This window comes from Pogoniulus pusillus, chromosome 26 (assembly GCF_015220805.1).
Source record: "Pogoniulus pusillus isolate bPogPus1 chromosome 26, bPogPus1.pri, whole genome shotgun sequence".
In the NCBI taxonomy this organism is placed as follows: Eukaryota; Metazoa; Chordata; class Aves; order Piciformes; family Lybiidae; genus Pogoniulus; species Pogoniulus pusillus.
Genome location: NC_087289.1, coordinates 16,725,457 through 16,749,405, shown reverse-complemented (window position 1 = coordinate 16,749,405; position 23,949 = coordinate 16,725,457). Strand labels below are relative to the sequence as shown.

Genomic DNA, 23,949 nt, shown 5'->3' with positions numbered 1-23,949 from the left:
CGCAATCCTAAACCGCCATCTGGCGGCATTTCCGACCCGCCAATGGCGCAGCCGCCGCCGCCCGCCGGACACCAAGCGCCCCCTTGCGCCCGCCGGCCGCTACTGCCCGCCCGCCGCCGCACGGGAGAGGTGGGAGGGAGCGGAGGAGCGGAGGGGACAGCGGCGCGGGCTGGACAACCCCGCCCCGGCACGCGGGCGCCGCAAACGTCTTTCGCGCGAAAACGCCACGCATGCGCCGCTCTGCCGCCGCTGCCTGCCCGCGGAGCGACCGACACCGCTGCCGGGCGGAGCAGGGCGGGACATCGCCGGGGCGACGGGAGACCGACAGGGGGAAGGCAAAGGCAAGCGCTGAGGCGGGCGCCTGTCGCGACAGAACGTGGGAGGAGCAGACCGAGCTGGGCGGAGGGGGCGGTCCCCCGCACGAAGGGGCGGTGCCCTACTCGGAGGGGCGGTCCCCGACTCGGAGGGGCGGTGCCCTACTAGGGGGGCGGTGCCCTACTGGGGGGGCGGTGCCCTACTCGGGGGGCGGTGCCCTACCCGGGGGGGCGGTGCCCTACCCGGGGGGGCGGTGCCCTACTCGGAGGGGCGGTCCCCGGCTGGCTTAGGCGTCGGGGGCGCGGCACTAAGGCGGTGCGGGAGTGGTGCCTCTTGGCCGCGGCGGTGTTGGGGTGCTCGCTGTCGCCCTCTACCCGTGCGCCTGGTGCTGCGTCCGTCCGCTCGGCGGCTCGTGTGGGCTGCGTTGTGGCGATGCGACCTGTGGGCTGAGGGGAGCCGATAGCCTCCCACCATGGGAGGGATGAGGAGCAGCCGCTGAAGGCGCGGCGGCTGGAGGCGGCGGAGCCGGGCGGGTGTTTCGGCACCGGTAAGTGTTTTGGAGCGGGAGCTGGGGGGCAAGGGAAGGGCCCGACGAGGGAAGGAGCCCAGGTAGTGGCAGCAACAACGGCCCCTCGTCCGCTTCCTCCCAGCCGAGAGACCAGACTTGCCCCGGCCACCGCGGGGGCTTGCGGCTCCTGCGAGGCTGTTTGAAACCTTAGAGAACCCGCTGTCTGCGCTCTCATGGAGGGGCCCCGTTTCTCCTGCTCCGTATCCTCTCTTGAGCGGTGCAAACAGGATAGTTGCTGTCGCGGCTTGTGCCGTCCTCCACGTCAGACTCGCCCGAGCCTCCTTGTGTCGCGTTTTTCGTCTGCCTGTCACCCCCGGAGGACCCTCACCCTCTGCCTCGCCAGGTGGTTTGCTGGGAGAAGATCAAAAGCAGCAGCGTTAAATCGGTCGGTCCAAACCTGTCACCTGCTCTGGGGGACCCGACCCTTGTGCCTTCCTGTGCTCTGCTCCAAGCAGACCACTCCGATGTGCCACTCCAGGCCTTACTTAGGATACCCATGTTTTCATCTGCTGTAGGAGACCTACGTTTGAATGTTGCTGTATTGTGCATTCTTCCCCTGCCTGGGGAAGCCTGGAGCTGCTATCTGAAGGGGTTTCTTTGGATGAGGGGTTTTGCAATGGGAAGTTTGCAGGCGAAGTGGCTCTTCTTCCAAAATTATCTCATGCAAGCATCACCACGAGGTGCAGCGGAGGGCACAACCACAGGAATTAGTTAAGAGTTGTTACTTCATGATACCAGTTGCATTTGGAGCCCAAATAGAGCCAGACAGCAGGTTCTTGAGGTAAAGGTGTCGCCTGGAATCCCACTGGACTCCCATGTGGCAACTGTAGCGAGCTGGCAGGAACACGGGTTGGGACTGGGGGAGTGAAATACCAGGGAGGTGCTGGTAATTCATGGGGCTTAAGTGTTGGGTTTGCATTCGTGTGCTCTTGAAAGTGCACTGGCTCTGCCCTCAGGCACCACCACTGGATGTGACTCGAGTCATTTGGAGACACTGGACACGGGTTTGTTAGTTTCTCTTATGCTTAAGTACTAAATATGTCTTTTGTGTAATCCCTTTTCTTAAATACTGTTTATTATTCATTACATTTTAATAAAAATGTGAGGTTTGTTTAATGTCTCTGTCAGTGATCTGGATAGAGGGTGCTGAAGCACTCACTAAGTTTGCAGGTGACACTAAGCTGGGAGGGAGTGTTGATCTGCTTGAAGGTAGGCAGGCTTTACAGAGTCAGCTGAACAGGCTGGATCGATGGGCTGAGGTCAGTGGTATGGGGTTTAACAAGGCCAAATGTTGGGTCCTGCACTTGGGTCACAGCAGTCTCATGAACACTCCAGATTTGGGGCAGAGTGGGTAGAAGGTTGCTGGGCTGAGAAAGACCTGAAAGTGCTGGTTGACACTGAACACAAGCCAGCATGTGCCCAGGTGGCTAAGAAGGCCAAGAGCATCCTGGCCTGTATCTGGAACAGCATGACCAGCAGGACCAGGAAAGTGATTGTGCCCCTGTACTCAGCACTGATGAGGCCACACCCTGAATTTGGGGCCCTCACTACAAGAAAGACGTTGAGGTTCTGGAATAGGTCCAGAGAAGGGGAATAAAGTTGGTGAAGGGTGTGGAGAACAGGTCTGGTGAGAGGCAGCAGAGGGAGCTGGAGGTCTGGAGAAAAGGAAGCCGAGAGGAGATCTTCCTCTCTACAACTCCTTGAAAGGAGGTTGTAGTGAGGTGGATGTTGGTCTCATCTCCCTAGAGACGAGTGACATGATGAGAAAAAACGGTCTCAAGTTGTACTAGACGAGGTTCGGGTTGGATATTAGGAAAAATGCCTTTACTGAGAACGGTCAAACGTTGAAACAGATTGTCTGAGGTAGCACTGGAGTCACCACCCCTGAAAGTGTTCAAAACCAACATAAGACATGGTTTAGTGGCCATGGTGGTGTTGGGCTGACAGCTGGACTTGGTGATCTTAGAGGTTTTTTCCAACCTTAATGATTCTGTGAATCTGTTCTTTGCATATGTTTTTAACAGAGTTGGTCGATATCATCAGACCATCTTGCTAAAAAAACCCCAGGTACTCTGATGTTCCAGCATGTCCCTTGTCGATAGTTTAAAAGCCAGGCAGTAGTGTGGGCTCTGGGTGACATCAGCTGCGTCTGCTGTGCACCTGGTGGTGCCTTTTCCTGCCACTTGTTCCAGACCTCACCAGTGTCGATCCCTTGGCATGTGCGTTCTCCTGAACTGCCGAGCACCGGAGGAATCTCCGAGCAGGTTAAGGTGTGTCAGTGGAGAGGCTGCTGGACAGGGAAGTGAGGAGATTTTCCTGCACTTGGTAAAGAATCGAACAAATACCCTGCGTGGTGGAGAAGGCAGTGCCCTGCGCACAGAAGTGCTCGGAAGCTGCTGTAAATCCAGCTCCAGGGGGTTGCAGGGATGGATGAGTCTGCCATCTGTATACTGTTCAGAGAAAATTATCAGTCTGTGGTTGCCATCTAGAGACTGCTGACAGCCTTCTGGTGATCTCAGTCTGACTTGGTCAGGATTCAGGGGAGAGGCCACAGAAGCAGCTCTGGCTCATCCCTGCAAGTCCCTGCCGTGCAGAGCAGAGAGACAGCTCCTTTCTGCCTTCAGAGGCAATGCAACTGCTGTGTCTGCAAGTCTTTCATCGTAACATTTCCGTCGGCTGACTGATTTTGACCAAATCTGGCAGAGGACGAGAGTGCTTTGTGAGTGTATGGAAAAGGGGTGGTTAGAATCAGCAGTCACGCCTCAAAGCCTTAGCTCCTTCAGGCACGGCAAGCAGGCGGAGAGCTCATCCTGCCGTCCCCAAGTAGCCAAGCGGGGCATAATTGCTTAGTTCTGCCTGTGTGCAGTGAGGGGGGAGGGGAGGAGGGGTGTCTCTTTGGAAAGGTTCTGCTGGTGCTTTGTGACCTTGGTTGAACCATTGTGATTATTTATTCACCCATCTAAAAGCAGCGTTCACACTTCAGCAGTCTGCAGTTTCCATAGCCGGTAGTTCACATGGGTGTCCCAGGTTGTCGTTTGAATTGGGAATGTTTGTTTAGTGCTCTAGCGGGAGAACTTGGCTTAATTTTCAGCCTTGCCTTGAACTTGATTCGCAATGAAAGGACTTTTGTTCATTACAAACACAAACAAACCGCTTCGTGTTCCAGCTCCCAAGAAAACCAAACGCGATCGCCACAAAAGGCGCAAGCAGAAAGAGAAGCATCAAGTTCTCCGTGCAGGCTGTGCTGACTTCTGTCTGTTTTCACTTTGTGCCTGGGACAAACATCGTGGGCTGGGGAGATAAAGCAGTGTCAGTCTCCACTGAAATCCTGTGTGCTTAAGAAATGCAGGCTCGCCGAGGAGTACAAATCAACCGTGTGAGAGCTGGCAGAACGTTTGTCATCCACTCACTGTCTGGAGAATACTAAATACCAGGTTAAGCACTCCTGTGCTTTGCTGCTTCTCATCTTCTCCCTTTCTCCTTTCTGATGCGTTTGCCCATCCAGCCGTTCGTGCTGAAGGGTCTGGGGGGAATGCAGCATCTGCGTGTGACAGCCATTTTGAGCTGCGTGCTCCTGTCTATTGTTGTCCTCCAGAGACATCTCCCAGTACACGACACAGCTCCAGTACTAAATTTGCAACTGCGTTTTGTCTCTTTCCTATACCTTTTTCTATGGTGTTTCTGGTGTTGTTTGTTTTTTTTTTTGTTTTGTTTTGTTTTTGTGTTTGTGTTTGGTTTTTTTTTTTTTTTTTTTTTTAATTTGGGTTTTGGATTTTAGATTATTTTTTTTTTAAAGAAAACATAATCTAAACTCAGGGAGCAAGAAAGCTGCCACAGAATCATAGAATCAACCAGGTTGGAAGAGACCTCCAAGATCATCCAGGCCAACCTAGCACCCAGCCCTAGCCAATCAACCAGACCATGGCACTAAGTGCCTCATCCAGGCTTTGCTTGAAGACCCCCAGGGACGGTGCCTCCACCACCTCCCTGGGCAGCCCATTCCAATGCCAATCACTCTCTCTGGGAAGAACTTCTTCCTAATATCCAGCCTATACCTACCCTGGCACAACTTGAGACTGTGTTCCCTTGTTCTATTGCTGATTACCTGGGAGAAGAGACCAACCCCACTTGGCTACAGCCTCCCTTCAGGTAGTTGTAGACAGTAATAAGATCACCCCTGAGCCTCCTCTTCTCCAGGCTAAACACCCCCAGCTCCCTCAACCTCTCCTCATAGGGTTTGTGCTCCAGGCCCCTCACCAGCTTTGTTGCCCTTCTCTGGACATGTTCCAGCACCTCAACATCCTTCTTGAATTGAGGGGCCCAGAACTGGACACAGCACTCAAGGTGTGGCCTGACCAGTGCAGAGTACAGGGGAAGAATAACCTCCCTTGTCCTGCTGGCCACACTGTTCCTGATGCAGGCCAGGATGCCATTGGCTCTCTTGGCCACCTGGGCACACTGCTGGCTCATCTTCAGCTTACTATCTATCAGTACCCCCAGGTCCCTTTCCTCCTGGCTGCTCTCAGCCACTCAGTCCCCAGCCTGTAGTGCTGCTTGGGGTTGTTGTGGCCAAAATGCAGAACCCTGCACTTGGCCTTGTTCAATCTCATCTCATTGGCCTCTGCCCACCCATCCAGCCTGGCCAGGTCCCTCTGCAGGGCTCTCCTACCTTCCAACAGATCCACACCTGCTCCTAGCTTGGTGTCATCTGCAACTTACTGATGCTGAACTCAATGCCCTCGTCCAGATCATCAATAAAGATATTGAACAGGACTGGGCCCAGCACTGATCCTTGGGGAACACCACTGGTGACAACTGCCAACTGGATGTGGCACCATTCACCACCACTCTCTGGGCTCTGCCATCCAGCCAGTTCCTGACTCAGCACAGAGTGAATCTGTCCAAACCATGAGCTGCCAGCTTGGCCAGGAGCTCATTGTGGCAGACAGTGTCAAAGGCTTTGCTCAAGTCCAAGTAGACTACATCCACAGCCTGCCCCACATTCACCAGGCAGGTAACCTGATCATAAAAGGAGATCAGGTTGGTGAGACAGGACCTGCCCTTCCTAAACCCATGCTGGCTGGGCCTGATCCCTTGGCCACCCTGTAGGTGCTTTGTGATGGCACCCCATCATGGTCAGAAATCAGTTGGTTTGGGTTTGGGTTCTGTATGAGCCAACAGTTGAAGCAAGTACTCAGCTGTTTCTTAGGGCAATGACTGAGTTTATACAGCCTAGATCCACTGCCACTCCAATAGCAATTCCTGTCGCACAGCTTTTGGCTGCTTCTCCTCACACCGTGCCTTAAATCAACCTCTTTCTTCTTTTTTTTTTTGTTAAGATGTGCAAGGCAGAGTCGTGACCTGGTAACAGAATGGAAATGGTAGGTAAGAGAAGCTGTGCTTGTGAAAATTGCAGCCTTCCTGGAGCCATTCAGTGCATTTTACATTTGCATATTAAAAGAATCCCAGATTAGCAACTTCCCTGAAGAAAAAGGGCAAGTGGCAAGTCAGGTTTCTGGGGTAGATTTTAGATGGGTTACTTGAACTGCCACTAGCACAGCTGATACTAGCCCTTGCCCTCTATCACTCACCTCGGCGTTTCAGCTGGTTCCTCTCTGGTTTCGTGCAGTGGAGTACTCTGCTGGGCACTCTGGAGCACTGGGCACTTGACTGGTGTACTGCATATCCTTTGATTCTTCAGCCGAGCTTGCTGAAAATGAGCTGGCAACAGGAATGTGGGTGGGCAGGAGTATTTCTCCCCTGCAGACCTTCTCTTCTAACACCTACTGACCTCTGCTTCAGTGAGGTGTCCTAGGGCTAGGAGTATCACCTGCCAAAGCAAAAGTGATGTGGTCCCCACGCATAGCTCACCTACTGGTGCAGGTACAAACTAGTGCTGCTGCCTTCCTTCAGAGCTGAGACTTGGTGCCTTGCCCCACTGCTGTTCATCACGATCCCCACTAGGGATTCACTGTGCCTGCAAGAAGGAGCCTACAGCATGGCTTGGGTATAGCTGGTGGTTCACTAAACAGCCCTCCAGGAAAAAGAATGTGAATTGTTTTTGCCAGAAGACACAGGCAGTGCTTGGCTTTCACAGATCATGGATGGAGAACATGCAAAGGTTTCTGAACCTGGCCACCTTATTTTTACATTGTTTCTCTGCAGAGCTGTTGCATCCACTTTTACACTGCCTTTTGATCTGCAATCTCCCTGTTCATCCCCATTGTCCACTTGACTGTGGTCTTGCACCTTCCTGACCCTTCTGCTCTGGTGTGTCGGCACTCCCTGTGGGCAAGGACTTCAGGGTTGTCTGTACCCCACCGACACCACGGAGGCCAAACTGCTGCTGCCTGAGCTCCTGGGGATGGGTGACTGGACTGGGAGGATGCACCTTCCTAGACATCCTCTCCTCCAAAGTGTTGGTGAGGCAGGAGAGCAGGCACAGGATCGTGAATGTTCTTGTTACTAAGCTGTAGGAACCTTAGCCTCACAAACCCACCACTTGGTCTTTGGCTTAGTCCCATCATTAGTTCTGAGAGGTGGCTAAAGAATGGTTTTGATCACACCACTTTCCATTTAACGTTTTGTTGTTGCTGTTTTGCTTACTGGTGGGGTTATTTGGTTTGGGTTTGGGTTTTTTTTTTTCAGAATCACAGAATGGTAGGGCTTGGAAGTGACCTCTGGAGATCCTCTAGTCCAACCCCCTGCTGAAATGTCCCAGGAATGGATTCTTTATCAAATGTGCAAAGTCCAATCCACACACACAGATAACAAGTTTATTATTAAGTTTGTATTGTGTGCAAGCAGACTAATGCCAAGAAGCTAGCACACCTTGTGAGACATAAGCCTGGTCTCATATATGAAATTATGATAAAATAAGGCAGAACTCGGCCATTCCCTTATCTAGATATCTTTTGGGACTACCTGGGGCTTACCCAGGTGTGATACCACCTCCCACTCCACACCTTTGGTTGTGAAATCCAGAAGTTTTGTTAGCACTTTTCCCCTAGACAATACCTTGAATCTGTCCCTGGGGTCATAGAATCTTTATGGCTGGAAAAGACCTCCAAGATCATCAAGTCCCACCATCGGGGTGGGATATTCACACTGTAATTAGACGATTTTAGCAATCTTTGTGTTGCATCTTCCTTTCACATCTTCCTCCTTTTAAGCTTGGTGTCCCATTGTTATCCCTTAAGTATCTATTTGTCAACGTTCTAAGCAAAGCAAGTTCACCAGGATGATAATAATACACCAGCGCTGCTGGATCCCAGGAGCATGGCCTCCAAGGTATGCTGCTGCTTCTCCATTTCTCAGCTTTGAAAAAACAGCACAGTGTTTCATGCCTTCTTTGGGTATTAATTTCTGTACTGAGGTGATTGTAACTTCCTATTTGACAGCATCTACTCTTTCTGTTTAGGCACCTGGACTAAGATGTAGATGACTAAGAGGTGCTTTCCTCTTCTGGCTTGTGATTAAATATCTCAGTCACAGGTAAGGTCTGCATGTGTTTATTTGCTGGGGTGAAGAGAAGGCAGGGAAAGTCACATTTCTCCTGCTGCCACTCCCTTTGGAAGGGTTTTTGGTACAAATGGTGCAGGGTGCTGCAGAAACAAACTAATCTCAGTGACATCCTCATGCCTGAATTAAACTGGCCCAATGCTGTAACTTTGGGCCAGAGCATTGCTCAAAAATGTGGTGTTTATTCATAAGGTAACTCTGCTGACTCACTCAGGGGTACTCCCCATCTCCTCGTGTTGATGTCAGATCATCAGAGGGTTGGAGCACCTCTGCTATGAGGACAGGCTACAAGAGCTGGGGCTCTTCAGCCTGGAGAAGAGAAGGCTTCCAGGAGACCTTATAGTGGCCTTCCAGTATCTGAAGGGGTCCTACAGGAAGGCTGGGGAGGGACTATTGACAAGGTCTTGTAATGACAGGATGAGGAGTAATGGGTTTGAACTTGCAGTGGGGAGATTCAAACTAGATGTTAGGAAAGGGTTCTTTGCAGTGAGGGTGGTGAGACACTAGAACAGGTTACCCAGGGAGGCTGTGGATGACAGAAGTGATCTAAGATCACATTCTGTGCTTCTGTCATCCACAACCTCCCTGGAGGTGTTTAAGGTCAGGTTGGATGAGGCCTTGAGCAACCTGTTCTAGTAGGAGGTGTCCCTGCCTATGGCAGGGCAGTTGGAACTGGCTGAGCTTTGAGGTCTCTTCCAACCTAAACCATTCTATGATTCTAGAAACAAGGCAACTGTCTCCTCCAGCCAAATTTCTTCTGTAATCTTGTAATGTTAATGAGCAATTAGCAATAAGAATAATTCACAATGGTAGGGTATTTACTGCCCAAAAATCTTAGCAAGAGTCCATCTCACTGGACTAAGACTAGAATGCATTATCCATTCTATACACAAAGGCAATATATGTCATTTGCAAAAACTAGTGACTAAATGAGGTTCTGTGGCTGGCTCTTGAGGAGATCCAAATGCCTATCAAAGTTAACTTGTAAAGCAAAACCAAGTATGATCTACTAATACTGGGAGGTGGTTGAAAAAAGTATCTTGTAAACACTAAAGACGTGGAAATCCTGAAGATTCTCTTGGTATTCATCAAACAAAAATGAGAGTGCTTCCCCATTTGTTTTTGTTTTGTTAAGAGCAGGACATTTGTCTGAGGAAATGGATACATCTTTCCAGAAATATTCCATCAAAAAGCGAGTGAAAATTCATCCCAACACAGTGACAGTGAAATACACTTCTCATTATCCCCAGCCAGGAGAAGAGGGGTATCAGGATGCTAACGAAGATGCTGGAGTATTTATAGATGATAATCCTAAGAAAAGACTACTGAGTGATGGGAAAAAGAGAGAAAGGACCTTTTTTGGTACAGTAGGCACCAAGCTTCAGCCAGCAGAACTGCCCAAACCCAACGAGATGAGGCAATCCCAGCATTTTGCTGAAGGAAATACCCTGCAGTCAAGGAAAACATGGGTAGTCCTCTTTGGATCTGCTGTGGCTCACGGATGTGTGGCTCTGATTACAAGATTAGTTTCCGATCGTTCCAAAGTGCCGTCCCTAGAGTTGCTTTTTATCCGTTCAGTCCTACAGGTGCTGTCCATTACTGTTGTGTGTTACCACCATGAGCCTCCCTTTGGCCCCAAGGGCTACAGACTCCGCCTCCTCTTCTATGGGGTCTGCAATGTTATCTCTATTACCTGTGCTTACACCTCCTTCGCTATAGTGCCCCCCAGCAATGGGACCATTATGTGGAGGGCTACCACTACAGTATTCAGTGCCATTTTGGCCTTTTTGCTCATAGATGAAGGAATGGCTTACATAGACATAATTACTGTAGTTGGCAGTGTGTTTGGCGTTTGTCTGGTCTTGATCCCTAACATTGTTAAGGAGGAAAATTCTTTGCTGAACACCTGGAAGGAAGCTTTTGGCTATACCATGACTGTTATGGCAGGTTTGACCACTGCTCTTTCCATGATAGTCTATAGATCAATCAAAGATAACATCAGCATGTGGACAGCACTATTCACCTTTAGTTGGACGGGAACAGTGTGGGGAGCATCCACTATGTTCTTGCTTCAAGAGCCAATTGTCCCGCTGGATGGAGAAACCTGGAGCTATCTCCTTGCCATCTGCCTGTGCTCCACAGCAGCCTTCTTGGGGGTCTACTATGGCCTGAGCAAGTTCCACCCCGCTTTGGTCAGCACTGTACAGCACCTGGAGATAGTCATTGCCATGGTGCTGCAGCTCCTTGTGTTGCGGATCTTCCCCGGTCCTTATGATCTTGTTGGGGGAGTGGTTATTTTGGTCAGTGTTTTTTTCCTTGCCTGTTATAAACTGTCCTGGAAGAATTTAGGACAAGATTATCAGGAGATTGTGGATTCTTCCATTAAGTGAGTTCAGTTTTGCCATCCGCTTCAGGCTATGTGACTATGTGAAATTGAAGTATTCCAGCTCTGTGGTGTTCTAGCATAGCGGTCAGGTCCTCTCTCCTGTTCAGGTTCACAGCTGATGCAGCAATGTTGGGTATTGCCAGACCTCCACGACAGCGAATTCATTGTAGTGCATACAAGCAGATGTTCTGTCACATGAGAAAAGAAAGGCTGTTTATCTCTGCACGTAGGGTGTGTGAGCAGGAGGCACATGCTGGCCCACAGAAGTGCGGGCCAAGTCATGTGTTCTTCCTCAGCTTCCCTGGAAAAGGCCATACAGAGACAGAGGGATTCACCAGTGACTCTCACTCCTGTGCAGTGTAGTAGCAGGAAAATGAAGAGTAAAACCATTAAAATGTTCAACTGAGTATTCATATCCCCTGTAACACTTCTCGTGCTTTGGCTGTAATATTCTCCAGGAAGTGATGCTGGTATTTCTGTGCTGAAAACTTGCATTTGCTGTGTGCATAAAGCCTAAGTAAAGCATTTGGTGCTTCGTGGTTACATTTCTGCCTGAATCAATGCAAGGAACCCAGATTTCCTATGGGGGAGAGACTGCTACAAAAAATGCATCTCCAGTTTTGCCACAGCTGGGAAAGAAAGCTTCCTCAAGGACTGTAAGGAAAGATGAAAGATTACTTCTGAAGCAGGGCACTATGGAACCACTTTTTTCTAAAGGAGTTTTCAGCTGTTATGCAAGGGAGGAAAGGGAGGGGGAAAAGGAAGAAAGTTGCACTTGAGATTGGGGCAGTAACACTGAACAGCCTGGCAAGAACCCAGAGACCTGATGGCAGAGTGCTTTGGTCCTACCTAAACTTACTGAGACTTATAAACCCTCCCAGTGTTTTATGGTTCCAAATGCTCTTCCTAGCCCCACTAATACATGGCTAGTAAATAGAAAGGCCTGTGCCTAAGAATCTGTGTCCATGGGCTCCATGCCAGCCAGGACCAAGTCCAGCAACGTGTGCCTCTGTTCTGGGACACAAGCATTTCCTGAGGGAAGAGACATCACTGAGATGAGCCAAACCATTTTTTTTCCCCAGAGAAAATATATTTTACTTAGGAAAAAGCCACAGCAGCAATCACTTTTATTCCTATGAATAGCCAGAAACAACAAGTTCCCCAACACCAGTCAGCCCAGCCAGCAACACTGCTGATTGATGAGACACTTGTGTCCTCCACCATCAGTGATAAGAGTGCCTGCACCAGAGAGGGATGACATGTTTCCTGAGGTGTTGGCACACAGGGCTGCCCCAACAATTCTGTTTCATTTAGGAGCACATGGAGCTGGCAACAGCTTTGGCCACTATAGGAAGGACAGAAAGAAGAAGAGCAGGTAACGCAATCCAGCTCAGGGCCCTGGCACAGGCAGGGCAGCTCCCTGCCTGGAATATCTGTGCTTCTATCAGCTCCTTGTTTCCCTCTGGGACAGATGGTCTTTCCTCCTCTGAGGGAGAAGACAGCGGGAGAGCTTCCTTTATGAAAAGACAAGCAGGCCAAAAGGCTCCATCTCCTATGACTTCCACTGTTATGCTCTGGAAAGAATCAAGCTCTGAGACTCCATCATGCCAATATGCAGGCACGCACATCTTGGTTATCTGGGTAGGTGCTGCTGAGCAGGGAGCACCTGACACCAAGGTTCCCAGAACGCAGGCACTATGCAATGGGAATTAGAAAGTTCTCCCTCAGCAAGCTCTTGATGAGCTGCCCCAGCCCAAAAGCAGCAAAGCCTCCTCCCTGTTGCCTCCAGCCCCTGTGCTACCTTCTGCACTTGAGCCACACATGCTGCAGAGCTGTGTGCCAGCCCCACCAGGATCCCTGGGAACACAAGCTGATAGATGGCTGAACAGAACTAAGAGCATGCAGCTGCTGAAATGTATGATCCTGCCACCTCCTCCTCACATCACCACCAACCACCACCTCCCCAGTGTCCAATCCATAATCACAAACTGCAGGATGGGGCAGTTCAACTTAGGGATCAGGCACAAAATGAATCCTGTCAAAACCTAAGCCCAAAGTGACACTGGCAGCTCAAGCCCAGGGGCCAAGCAGAACCCAAACCCATCCCAAGGACCTGGGTGATGGCTGGGAAAGAAGCCCTGGTGGTCTATGAAGCTTGATTCTGGTCCAGCTGTGCCACAGCCTGCTTGAGGTCCTGCACAACCAGGTCCACATCCGCCTGGGTGGTGTCTCGCCCCACGCTGAGCCTCAAGGCATTCTGTGCTACATCATAGGGGATCCCACAGCTGAGCAGAATTGAGGAGGGCCTGGAACAGATAGAGAGGTGAGTGGGTTTAATTTGAAGGCCAAGGAAGCACATGCATTGTCAGAAACTTCACTAAGAGGGTGCCTATCTGTCAATGCACCCCAGGCAACCCTGATCACATTCCAAATGCACCTGCTTCTGCTAGGCTTGTTGCCCTGTGGTGGATATGCCTCTTCTCCTCCAAGGAGGAGTCTGTCTCCTGTCCCCATAAACTGGCAGCTTTGCAGGACATTGCTCTAGACCCGGCCAAAATCACTTCTTGTCCCCACAAGCCCCTGAAGGAGCCTACTGGAAACCTAAACTGGGCTTGAGTGGATAAGCCAGACACAGAATCTCTTCTGGCATCATCGGGCATAGAAGAGCACTTCCAAGTTCATCACCAAAGCAAGGAGGAATAAAGTCCTTCCAAATGGTCAAGTGTTGCAGTTGTGTCTCCTGCAACAACATCCCTCACAGCCCTTCAGCCCCACAGGAAAGGTCTGCACCCTCTTTGCTCCAGGGGATGCTGCCCATGGCCACCACCCACAATTCCTTTCCCTGTCTCATTTCCCTCCCTACCAGCCACTTTTCTCTGAGGATGCCCTGGGCCTGGCAAAGCCAGCTGCTTACCGATCCCCTTCCTCAGAGTGGCAGGCAGCCCCAACGCTGGCAAGCAGCACCCTGCAGTGGGACAGCACCCTTCGCCCTGCAGCACACACAAGCACAGATCTCCCAGCGCCTGGGCACTCTCGAAGGCCACTGCCTGTCTTGTCTCCCTGCCCAAAGCCACAGCCCAGCACCTGCCAGTCACTCGCCACAGAGTGCTGTGGCTCCATGGGCAGCGGTGGGATAAGAGCTACCTTGAAGGCTTGGGCCCAAGATGGAGAAATTGCAGGTGTTACAGAGTCGCTTGGAGCCTGTAAAGTGACTGTTGATGCGGATCCTCTGCTTCCCAAAGGATGCCTGGAGAAATCAGAGGGCTGTGAGCACCTCTGGATTCGCAAGCAGCCCCACTTGATGAGAAGGTAGCAGGGCCAGAGGGACATATGCTGCCTGGTTCCAGGTCCTGCACTCTGCAGACCGAAACCTCAAGAGGAGAGATAAACAGGAACCAGGTCTGCTCACCTCCAGCCTGGCCTCCAGGTAATCACGAATACCCTGCATATGAGCCTCATAGGCCTCCCAGTTCTTGCTCACTAACTCTGCAGCCTCAGGAAAGAAAAACCCAGACAGGTTCCATCAGCAACCCCCCAACACCTCTCTCTGCACGTGGCCCCCCCGGCATGTGAATTGAGACGGGGAACAGTCTCTGCAGTCACTAGGTCCCCTCTGTATCCCAACAACTTCTCAGTGCCTTGTGCCAGGTGAGCTGCATGACTGTATGACTGTCCACTAGCAGGGCTGCACAGCCTGCAGCAAGTGCTTCAAAGCTTCTCCACTGACTGGCAGCACCAGTAGGTCACTTGTGACCAGGAAGCACAAGAAGCTGGCTCTGTGCTGGCTCCACCAGGCAGCACCTCCAGGAACCACTCACCCATGACAATCATTGACTCACCTGGCCCAGGCCAGCAATCATCGGGGTGTTCTCAGTGCTGGAAGGCAGGAGAGAGCAGTGAGTTATTTCTCCAGACCAGAAACTCCATCTCAAAGCATGGACATTACCTGCCACAGGACTGCTCACTGCTGACAGGGACTCTCGGGCACCTCTTTGGGGTGGCTCGGAAGGTGGTGATTCCACCCTGTGCTTTCTCCTGCAGCAGAGCTTTCATACCAGGCTCCCACCATTTCCAAGCACATATCCATCTCCCTGTACTGGGCTGCCTGCCCCAGGGCTGGCAGGTGACAAAGCTGCCCACTCCACTTAGACTAAGTATCCATGTGTGGTTCAGGCACTAGCCTACGGCCCAGATCTTTAGGCCACCACCCAGCCACCTTACCCTGGCCGGAAATTCCTCTCCTGTCCTCCTCCAAAGAGCATGGGGTGCAGCGGGGTTGTGATGCCAGGGCCACGCACATACAGTGCACCAATCCGCGGGCCATAGAACTGTGGGGAGAAACAGCTGCAGTGACCCTGGGGACACTGCCAGATGTCCCTTTCCTGTACTGCCCAAATCGGAGTGCCCTCCAGTGCTGACCTCCACCCTCTTGTCTCACAGGCACAGGCTGCTGTGAAGCTGTTCCCCACCTCTGGCCTCCTTTTGCTCCCTATTCCAGACAGGCTCCCCTGACTTGCATGACCCTTGTCACCCAGCTGAAGACTGTTTTCAGAGCACCACTCAGTGGGAAAACTTTGGGCACTGATGAGGTATCAAGTTGTGGGAGGCACCCAGTGTCTCCCTGGCATCTCAAAAGAGATGTCGTAGTGGGTGAACAACACATGGGCCAAGTGAACAAGGCCATACCTTGTGTCCCACGATGGTGAGGTAGTCTACTCCCAGCTCCTGGACATCCACGCGCCCCTTGCCAATCATCTGTGCTGCATCTGTATGCACCAGGATCCTGGGCAGCCCTTCTGCCACCCTCTGCACATTGAGGGTGCGGATGCGCTGGCTCAGCTCTGTGACAGGCTGGCAAGATGGAAGAAGGTCTGTGCTCCAGGAACCTTTATGTGAGGGTGTCCCCACCCTGTTGTGCATGTACCCACCACTCACCATAATGACCCCAGTCTCGTTATTGGCCAACATGACAGAAACTAGGCAGGTGGTTGGCCGGATGGCAGCCAGGACGTCGTCCACTTCAGCCCGCCCACTTTGTGGAGACACTGGTACAAAGGTGGCTTCTGCAAAGCAAGAAGGTTTCCTGGAAAGCCTGACAGCACCCAGGGCTGCCTGCACTCTGCAGAGCCAGCAGGAGAGCTGTGTTGGCAGCAGGCACGCAGTCAGAGAGCACAGTGACTCCTGTGGTCAGTGCTGAGTGCCAGCTGGAGGGAATGGGAGCACCATGTAGAGAACTGGTGCTCATTTTTGGCAGAAAGCAAAAGGCAGGTTTCTGTCCTCTGCAAGAGTCACCCAAAGAGAACAGCACCCCTTGCGAACTCCAGTCTGTAGCCAGATGTTCTCAGCCTGGCCCCTGCAGTCCCTCTGCCACTCACCTGCCAGGCTCTCCTTCACCAGCTGCTCCAGCAGCAGCCGGACAGAATCATGCTCCACATTTGATGTCACGATGTGTGGCATCTCCTGGCTGTCCCTTGGTCTGCTCTGGCTGTCACAGAAGTGCCTACGGGCGGTGTGGATCACCATGTTGTTTGCCTGAAGAAAAGCAGGGAGGGGAATACCCGTCCAGGGCCCTTCGTCTCCACCCTGAGAGGAGGCGTCAGGCAGGGGCACACAGAAATGGGGGTCACTGCCCCGCAGTGAGATCTGCGCCACTCCCACCTCTGTGCCTCCTGAGGTAAAGATGATGTCCTCTGGCCGGCCTCCCACCATCCTTGCCAGGCTCTCCCGGGCACTACCAACGAGATCCTTTGCGTTCCTGCCTGCAGGATGAGAGCCGGCAACTTCGTCATGGGCTCCTGCGGCCACAGGGTTTGGACTAACCACGGCACGGAGCCAACGTGGCAGCTCCCCCAGTTCCCTACCTGCGGGGTGGGAGCTGCTGGGATTGCCCCAGGCATGGTGCATGGCATCCCAAATGGCCTGGGCTACCTCAGGGGCCAGAGGGGTCGTGGCATTGTGGTCCAAGTAGACTCTCCTGCAGGGGTTAAGTGGTGAGCGGGTACAGGGGGCAAGGGGGGGACCAGTACAGGGTAGGTTTGAGGCCTCACCCCTCTGACACATTGCGTCGTGCTGCAGTCAGCTCCATCCCAGTGCCCAATGTTGCTGTCACCGTCACTTTCCTGCTGCCACCACGGATCTGGCACCACAGGGCAAGAGACGTGTGGTAACCTACAGCAGGAGCCAGGCAGCTGCCATGCCGACCCCACCGTCACGGTACCACCACCCACCTCCCTCCTCCCTGCCCTGCCACCACCAATCAGCACCCTCCTGCCTGCCCCACATACGGCATGACCAATGAGCTCCCTCCTGCTTGCCCCACCGCTAGTACGCCTGCCAATGAGCTCCCTCCATCCTCCCCCGTCACCCATCAGCCCCCTCCCTCCTCCGCCCACAAAGGCAGCATCCGCCAATGAGCCTCCCTGGTTCGCGTTCCGCTCCGCCAGGACGCCTCCCGCCCACCGAGCGTCCCCCCGGCGCCTGCACAGCGGCCAACCGGCGCCCGTCCTCCCGGCCCGCACTCCGCCCGCCCACTGGCGGGAGGCACACGCACCCCGCACCCCAGTGCCGCGGGGGGTCCCACCGGCCCTGAGAGCGGCGCTGGCGGGCCCGGGGCACGCACACCCCACACACCCCGGTGCCCCCGGCGCTTCCAGTGGCCCTGAGAGCTGCGCCCGCGGGCCGGGGTGCGCCTCCTCCCCGCCGCCAGGGGGCGCGGCAGGACACGGCGGCGGTGCCGCGGCAGGACACGGCGGCGGTGCCGCGGCAGGACACGGCGGCGGTGCCGCGGCCGGGGCGGTGCCTTGCGCTTGCTCTCTCGCGCCGCTCGCTCTGCCCCGCGCGGCCAATCTCGCGGCCGGCGCCGCGCGGAAGGGACCGGCACGAGGCGGGGCGCGCTTCCGGCGCGCGAGCGGCGGGGGGAGGCCTTTCCGGGCGCGGGCGGGAAGGAGGCGCCGCGCGCTGCCCCTCTCCAAGATGGCGGCAGCTCCCTCGGCCTGCTCCCCCCGCTCCTTCCTGCGCAGGCTCCGCAGACCCCCCTCCAAGATGGCGGTGAGCCCCGGGGAGGGGAGGGGCCCGGCTCGGGCCGGGGGCAGGGCGCGCCAGGCTCCGCCGACCCCCGCCCGGGGCCCGGGGCGCACAGGAGGCCTCAGGCGGGGCGGGCGGACGGGCGGCACCCGGGGCCTCGCCAGCTCCGTGCTGTGACTCAGCGCTGCGGGGACCCGGGGCCGCGGAGAGGAGACGGCCCCGTCCCCGCTTCTTCTGTGGTGGTCCTGTTGACCCCCACCTCTGGGAGACGCCAGCCTGAGGGGAGTGGGTCTGGGGCGGCCGAGGCCCGTTAGCTTGCCGAGCCCGCGGCGGGCCCCGTGTCCGAGGCGGCCGCCAGCCTCGTGGCTTTCCTGACCCGCCGCGACCGGAGCGGCGCTGGGTGGAGGGGCCGAGGGGCAGCCGAAGGGCTGCGGACCGCGGTGGCGCTTATTTCGGCCCCCGCGCTGGGAAAAGCGCCAGTCATGCTGCGGGGCAGGCTGGGCCTAGGCAGGGCTGCGGCGGACTGCGATGAGTAATCCTCAGTCGAGGCCTTGGTACTGCGGGCGGTGTCGCAGGCAGAGGGCAGGGAGAGGTGGAGGACAGTGAAGGGCGAGCTGGTGTTTGGGGGCTGTTCCCGAAGAGGGGGCAAGGCGAGAGGCGCTGCGGAGGGCAGGAGCTTGCCCGTTTTCGGCAGCCCCGTATCGGCGCACAAGTCGTGCCGCGTTGCCTCGCTGCCGGTGCTGAGGCTGCTGGCGTTGGCGTGCCGTTGCTGAACTCTGGCGCCCTAGGCGGTCTTGATTTACTGTAATTTATAACGTGAAGTCCAAAACCAATTGAAAACTAGTTTACATGAACAAACACATCGTTTTAGGTTTTAAAAACCGCCCAGAGGAGCAAGATGGTCTCAACATGCAGATATTTAAATGGGCTGGGCTAAAACAGGAGCCACCCAACAGCAGCGAAGTACACCATAAAACCACAGATCTTATTGGTCTGAGTACATTTTCTCATCTGTTTATTTTTGCTGCAGGAAAAAAAAAAGCCTCCTTTGACATACTGTTTCTTTTTTCTTCCCCCTCGCCCCCTTCTTCTTTCAGATTATGTCATAACTACAAGATAAACGAGCAGTGATGGAATCACTGGATACTGAGGTGAGAGCACGGAAGACTCTGGGGACTGTTGAGTATGTAGAGTCTTCGGGTTTCACCCAGGGAGTCCTGCCGACCAAGAAGGATGTGGTTCAGAATATGCTGTATTTACTGCAGCCCAAAAGAGCTGGCCAAGCCCAGCGGTCCAAAGAGGATGCAGCCCAGTTGCTCGCTGAGCACCTGCAAGAGCACTGGTTGGTTTGCAACTTGCACACCATTGCAACACAAAATATAAAGAAACTTATCCTCAAAATGTATGAGGAGTTTACCAGATTGTATCAGACCAGGAAGCAAAGACAGAACCATGCTTTTACTGAGCGAGCAGACAAATTCAACGAGAGTTCGGAGAAGCTCTTTGATGTATTTTGTACAGACACGGAGATGAGAAATAAGCTGGAGGAATACAGTGGAATAAAAATGACTAGCATCGAGTGGAAATTTCTTGAAGATCAAAGGAGCGAAAGAAAAATGTACTATGAAGATTTCACAGACAAGCAAGAACTGAAGATGATGGAAAGAAGACAAAAGATACAATATCTGGAGCACTTCAGAAAACTTGCCAAGGAAGAGAGGGAGGGAAACAAAGCCAAGGAAGCAAAATACAAAAGTGATGAGCAATCAGATGAAGGCACAAGTGTGGATGAATCCTACCCCGTGGAAGAGGAGAATGGAGGGGCTCCAGCCTTCTCTCTGCGGGGCAGAAGGAAGCGCCGGTGCACCACGAGTCCTGCGAACACCCCCATGCCCCTGGAATGCCAGCATATACGGATGAGCATCAGGAGAGTTAGACCTGGGTTCTACGAGACTGTGGAGAAGGTCCAAAACTGCTAGCGCATGCCATGGTCTGCAGGCAGGGCTGCTGGAGTATGAGGTGGCAGTGCACACGTTAGGCAAGTTTGAAATTGCACCCTCAATTGGAAATGATTGCCAGAGCTCAGGAACTTCCTGCCTCTGGGGAAGAGCACTGGGATGAGAACAGCAGAAAGGACAAAAACACATGACAATTTGAAAAGATGAGGATAAGGAATCAGCGGATAATGATGCTAATGTGCAAACCTAGTAGATGGTGTAAGGCATATAAGCCTCTTCTTCCAAGGTCCTGTCCACATCTGTGGGTTTTTGGAAGTCTCTCACCACTTCTGAGCCAGGGGTGGCCTGACAGTTTGAAACAGGACTCAGATTTACTGCAGGGAAATAACTTGGACTTGTTGCTAATAGAAAGTTCCATGTGCTGAAAAGCCCTAATTTCTGCTAATTTAAGTGGGAGCAAAAGGTGCTTAGCCCCTTAGAGATGAATTTGACATTTCTGCACTGAAGGAAGCTGGTTTTCAGCTAATATTACCTGATCTTTGAGAGGCACCTTGGGGTTTTGTGAAGGGATTGCTCTTTTGCTTCAGGAGAGGAGGGAGAGACCAGGAGCCTTTTGACTGCTTTGGCTGTAAAAGCATTGGTGATTCTGAATGTTTTATTATAGATTCTATTTTAACAATGTTTCCTTGACCTGGATAAACCTCACAATTGGATAAGTTTTAACCTGAAGTCCCTCATCTAGCATCTGAGGTGTGAATCCCAAATGAAGTAGTTATGTTTTATTTGTCCAGATGGGGCAAGGCAGGGGGGAAGGATGCAGATTTCCTTATTTAGTTTTAAGATGAGAAGAATTTTATAAACTCTTATCCTGCCTTCCTAGGATTTAGGAAAGAAAGAAGCCTTCCCAGGCGTGGGTAGCTGTGGCATTTACAGTAAAAGGCTTTTCCACCCCACGTCCATAAAGGCCAGCAGAGTGCAAGCAATTGTTTTCCACCAGAGTTTGAGCAAAGCGTAACCCTCTTGCCCACATATATCCTGAGCAGTGATGTGTCTGTGATTTTAGGTACCCGCAGTATAAGAGTATCTGCTGAATTAAGTTAGAGTTGCTTTACTGGTTTCTAAAGACGAGAGACTTGAACTTTCAGCGAAACCCAGTGCAGAGATCTCTGGTGAGATTCCCAAACCTTGCCAGACCACACTAAGAATGAAAAAAACACAAGTCTCTATTTGTCCACAGAAGTTCTCTGATAGTAAAAACGCAAACTTGCCTCATTTTCAAATTTACCTTTCAGTGTGAACGTTGGTTTCCCCACTCCAGTATCTCAGCTTTTCCCCATTTCTTTCCTCTCTGCCTTGGACATCATATTACTGACATTAACTTCACGCTGTTTCATTCTTTGGCTTTCGCTCCCTTTAACAATAAATGCATGTACAAATAATTTTGACAGTTCCTTTACTTTTGATAAATAAGTTCCTGGACTGCTTTGAAGTCCTATGCCAAAGGAGGAATGAAACGCAGGTTCACTGCTGGCCCAACTGGGACGCAGCAGAGACAGCGAGTGCCAGAGGCAGAGGCAGAGGCCGCCTCGGCCCTGCTGCCCAGGCAGGCACCGGAGTACCCATGCTCCGTCCCTCCACCTGCGGATGGATCCGTCCGGCTCCAAGCGATGCATCAGCTTCCCAGTGACCTTGCTTGGTAGTAATTGCTGGGATCCTTACTCTGTGTCTCTGAGATGTTCCTCATGGTAAGTTGCTCCAAAATATGTAGTGAACTCTGTGTACTCCGCGTCACTTGTAGCGTTACAGGTTTAATAGCACGTGCCTGCCTTCTGCAACACCCTTCAGCCTCTGCTGCTTGAGAGTTTGCAGCCCTCTCTCTCCTCCTATGTCTGACATGCTTCACTGACTTCCCTGTGCAAATTATGTCACATTTAAACTATTTGCCTTCCAGCCCTGAGGTGCTGGACTTGAGCCTCTCCCTGGGCTTTCACACCAGCAGCTCTGTTTCAGCAGGGAAAATAGCCAAGCTCGGCCCTTGCCGAGGTAGATCTTTTTTGTTTTAAATAACTGCTGTAACCCCCCCTTTGTATTACAGATAGAGCTGACAGAACAGGTGCTCGTGTGTAAAGCAGAGCTACCAGGGTTGACTCGACTATGGAACACAGCTGTTTAGTACTTTATGTTTTTCAAGGATTCAGGGAATTTAAGGTTGTCGAATCTGACTTCCTGTATACACAGGGAATCGCATTTCATTCAGAAGCCCCACACACAGCCTACTAGTTCTGGTTTAAATGACTTGTCTTACAGAGATGAAGACGTTAAGAGTCTGCTGTCTTCCTCAGTTACAGAATTAGTGCATTGTCACTTTTGCTGAATGAATAAAAGTAAAGAGGGAAGAAAAAACCCAACCTTCTTCCAGGCTGTGATTCTTTTCGTTACATCTTGTACAGGCTGAGCAATGTTTATCGCATTTAAATCATATTTGTTATTTCTAACTGGGTTTGACTGTGGACAGAGCCAAAGCCTGGCTCTGTTTCTGCTGCAACAGGGGAAAATTTCTAAACAATGTCTCTGATTACTCTTCTTTGGGACCATGGTGCCTTTTTAATTAGGACGGTAAATCTTGTCCCAGGATTCTGTACTTTTGTACATTAACAGTTGTTGACTTTCCTTTTTTGGTGTGTCCCAATAAATTAATATAACTGACCTCTGGGCTTTTGATCCTTCTTTCTAGAGGGGGAGGAAAAGAGGAAACAAGCTAAAATAAATTTCTGTGCTCCAAGTGTGCTGGTGGACCTGCTCTCATCCAAACACTGCAGGGCAGCAGTAGGGCAGCTACAAGAAATGGGAGTCTAGGACTGGGACCCTGCCTGGCACCCTTTTTTTAACCAAAGTTCTGGAGCCTGAAGCAGCCACAGGTGAGGGGAAAGGGATGAGACCTCTGTGCATGGTGGCAGCATTTCATTTGGGGCTTTTGTGTCCTTCAGACTTGGGGAGATGGGTGTTAGAGACAAGTTGTTCCTCACAGGTGGGCTTCCCACTTCTGACTGAGGGATGTTGTACGAGAGGAGCGCAAAGCAGGTGCTGTCCAAGAGATGTGCAAGGTGGTGGTTTGCACCATGGGACCTTGGCAGGGAAGGGAAAGGAGAAAGGAAGAAATGCTGAAGAGCATATTTGTTTCAGAATGTTTTTGCAGGAGGAAGGAATCAAGATGTATCCCAGGGGCAAGTGTTTTTGGTGGACAGCAAATTCCTGATTTAACTAGGCATTTGTGGAGAAACAGCTTCAGCCTTTGTGGTTAGTTTTGAGTTCAAACTGAGCTCTCCTACTTTGAACCTTTTCCTCTGATTTCTGCAAGGGGAGTAATAGAAAAGAGAAGACAAACCAAAACTCCAATATGGCCTGGCTGCTTTGCACCCCACTTTGGGCACTCACACTCAGGCAGGACCTGTGCAAGCTCTAAGGAGACTTTTGCACCCCTCTTCAAATGACAACTGACTTTTCACAGCCCTTAAAAGTCTGCCTTGCAGCTGCCAAGGCCTGATCTAAGTGAGGTCATGCAGAAATAACCCATTTGATCTCCCTGGATGTACATGCATCTTCACATGGCAGCTGCTGCTCTCCTTCCTGCTTAGCATCTCAGAAAGGGGAAAAAGAAACTTGAGAAACCAGCCCAAAATGCAAACAAGTGCACTATTGAGCAGTCTGGATGTAGAAATCAAACTGTCCATGATTCAGAGCACAAGAACCTTCACAGACCTGAAATTTTAAGACAAGTCTGAGTGCTGTGCTGGGGGCACATGGCTATAGTGGGCCTGCAAAGGAGTTCCTGTAGTCACAGGTCGATAGGTATGGCAAGTGCTGGAGCCTTGTCCTGGAGGTGACACCATGCACACCAGGGAGGTGGCAGAGTGATTCTAACAAATTGTAGCACTGAAATCCTGCTGTGGGGCAGAGGAACCCAGAGTGGTGTCTGACCTGACCCCTGTCATGTGGCTCCTGGTGCTTCCACGTGAAAAATCCCCCCTGAATAGTGAAAAGAGATGGTAACCAGACAGGGTATCTTCTTGCAGAGGATGTTCTGCCCAAGTTTCTAAAGAGCAGCTGCTTCCTCCTGGAATGGCACTGAAGCCAGCAGATACCTTGCTAGTCTTTTAGGACTTGCTACTGAATGTTCC

At 52.2% G+C, this 23,949-nt stretch overlaps 3 protein-coding genes across 13 annotated transcripts; 2 read left to right on the top strand and 1 right to left on the bottom strand.

Annotated features, from left to right (window-relative positions):
* The first annotated feature begins 586 nt into the window (after positions 1 to 586).
* Positions 587 to 11,333, top strand: SLC35G2 (solute carrier family 35 member G2). 8 transcript variants are annotated; one of them, XM_064165342.1, is made up of 5 exons: positions 587 to 862; positions 6,223 to 6,264; positions 8,083 to 8,173; positions 8,304 to 8,377; positions 9,540 to 11,333. In XM_064165342.1, the coding sequence occupies exon 5, from the start codon at positions 9,562 to 9,564 to the stop codon at positions 10,792 to 10,794; it is 1,233 nt and encodes a 410-aa protein (XP_064021412.1). In that variant the 5' UTR covers positions 587 to 862; positions 6,223 to 6,264; positions 8,083 to 8,173; positions 8,304 to 8,377; positions 9,540 to 9,561; the 3' UTR covers positions 10,795 to 11,333. The 8 variants fall into 8 exon arrangements, with proteins under 8 accessions (XP_064021412.1, XP_064021416.1, XP_064021409.1 ...); XM_064165346.1 differs by lacking the exon at positions 8,083 to 8,173 and having other exon boundaries at positions 9,545 to 11,333; XM_064165339.1 differs by lacking the exon at positions 8,083 to 8,173.
* Positions 11,334 to 11,858: 525 nt separating this feature from the next.
* SCLY (selenocysteine lyase) lies at positions 11,859 to 17,633 on the bottom strand. 4 transcript variants are annotated; one of them, XM_064165336.1, is made up of 14 exons: positions 17,341 to 17,633; positions 16,838 to 16,958; positions 16,652 to 16,764; positions 16,449 to 16,549; positions 16,166 to 16,322; positions 15,726 to 15,853; positions 15,477 to 15,641; positions 15,012 to 15,118; positions 14,630 to 14,666; positions 14,200 to 14,283; positions 13,935 to 14,037; positions 13,705 to 13,780; positions 12,904 to 13,096; positions 11,859 to 12,135 (listed from the first exon to the last, which is right to left on the bottom strand). In XM_064165336.1, exons 2-13 carry the CDS (start codon positions 16,873 to 16,875, stop codon positions 12,937 to 12,939), a joined length of 1,269 nt encoding a protein of 422 aa, XP_064021406.1. In that variant the 5' UTR covers positions 16,876 to 16,958; positions 17,341 to 17,633; the 3' UTR covers positions 11,859 to 12,135; positions 12,904 to 12,936. The 4 variants fall into 4 exon arrangements, with proteins under 4 accessions (XP_064021406.1, XP_064021405.1, XP_064021407.1 ...); XM_064165335.1 differs by having other exon boundaries at positions 16,838 to 16,926; XM_064165337.1 differs by having other exon boundaries at positions 16,838 to 16,926; positions 17,421 to 17,633.
* On the top strand, positions 17,630 to 22,477 carry LOC135187026 (uncharacterized). Its single transcript, XM_064165348.1, has 2 exons — positions 17,630 to 17,837; positions 18,911 to 22,477. Exon 2 carries the CDS (start codon positions 18,944 to 18,946, stop codon positions 19,790 to 19,792), a length of 849 nt encoding a protein of 282 aa, XP_064021418.1. The 5' UTR covers positions 17,630 to 17,837; positions 18,911 to 18,943; the 3' UTR covers positions 19,793 to 22,477.
* The last annotated feature ends 1,472 nt before the right edge of the window (positions 22,478 to 23,949 follow it).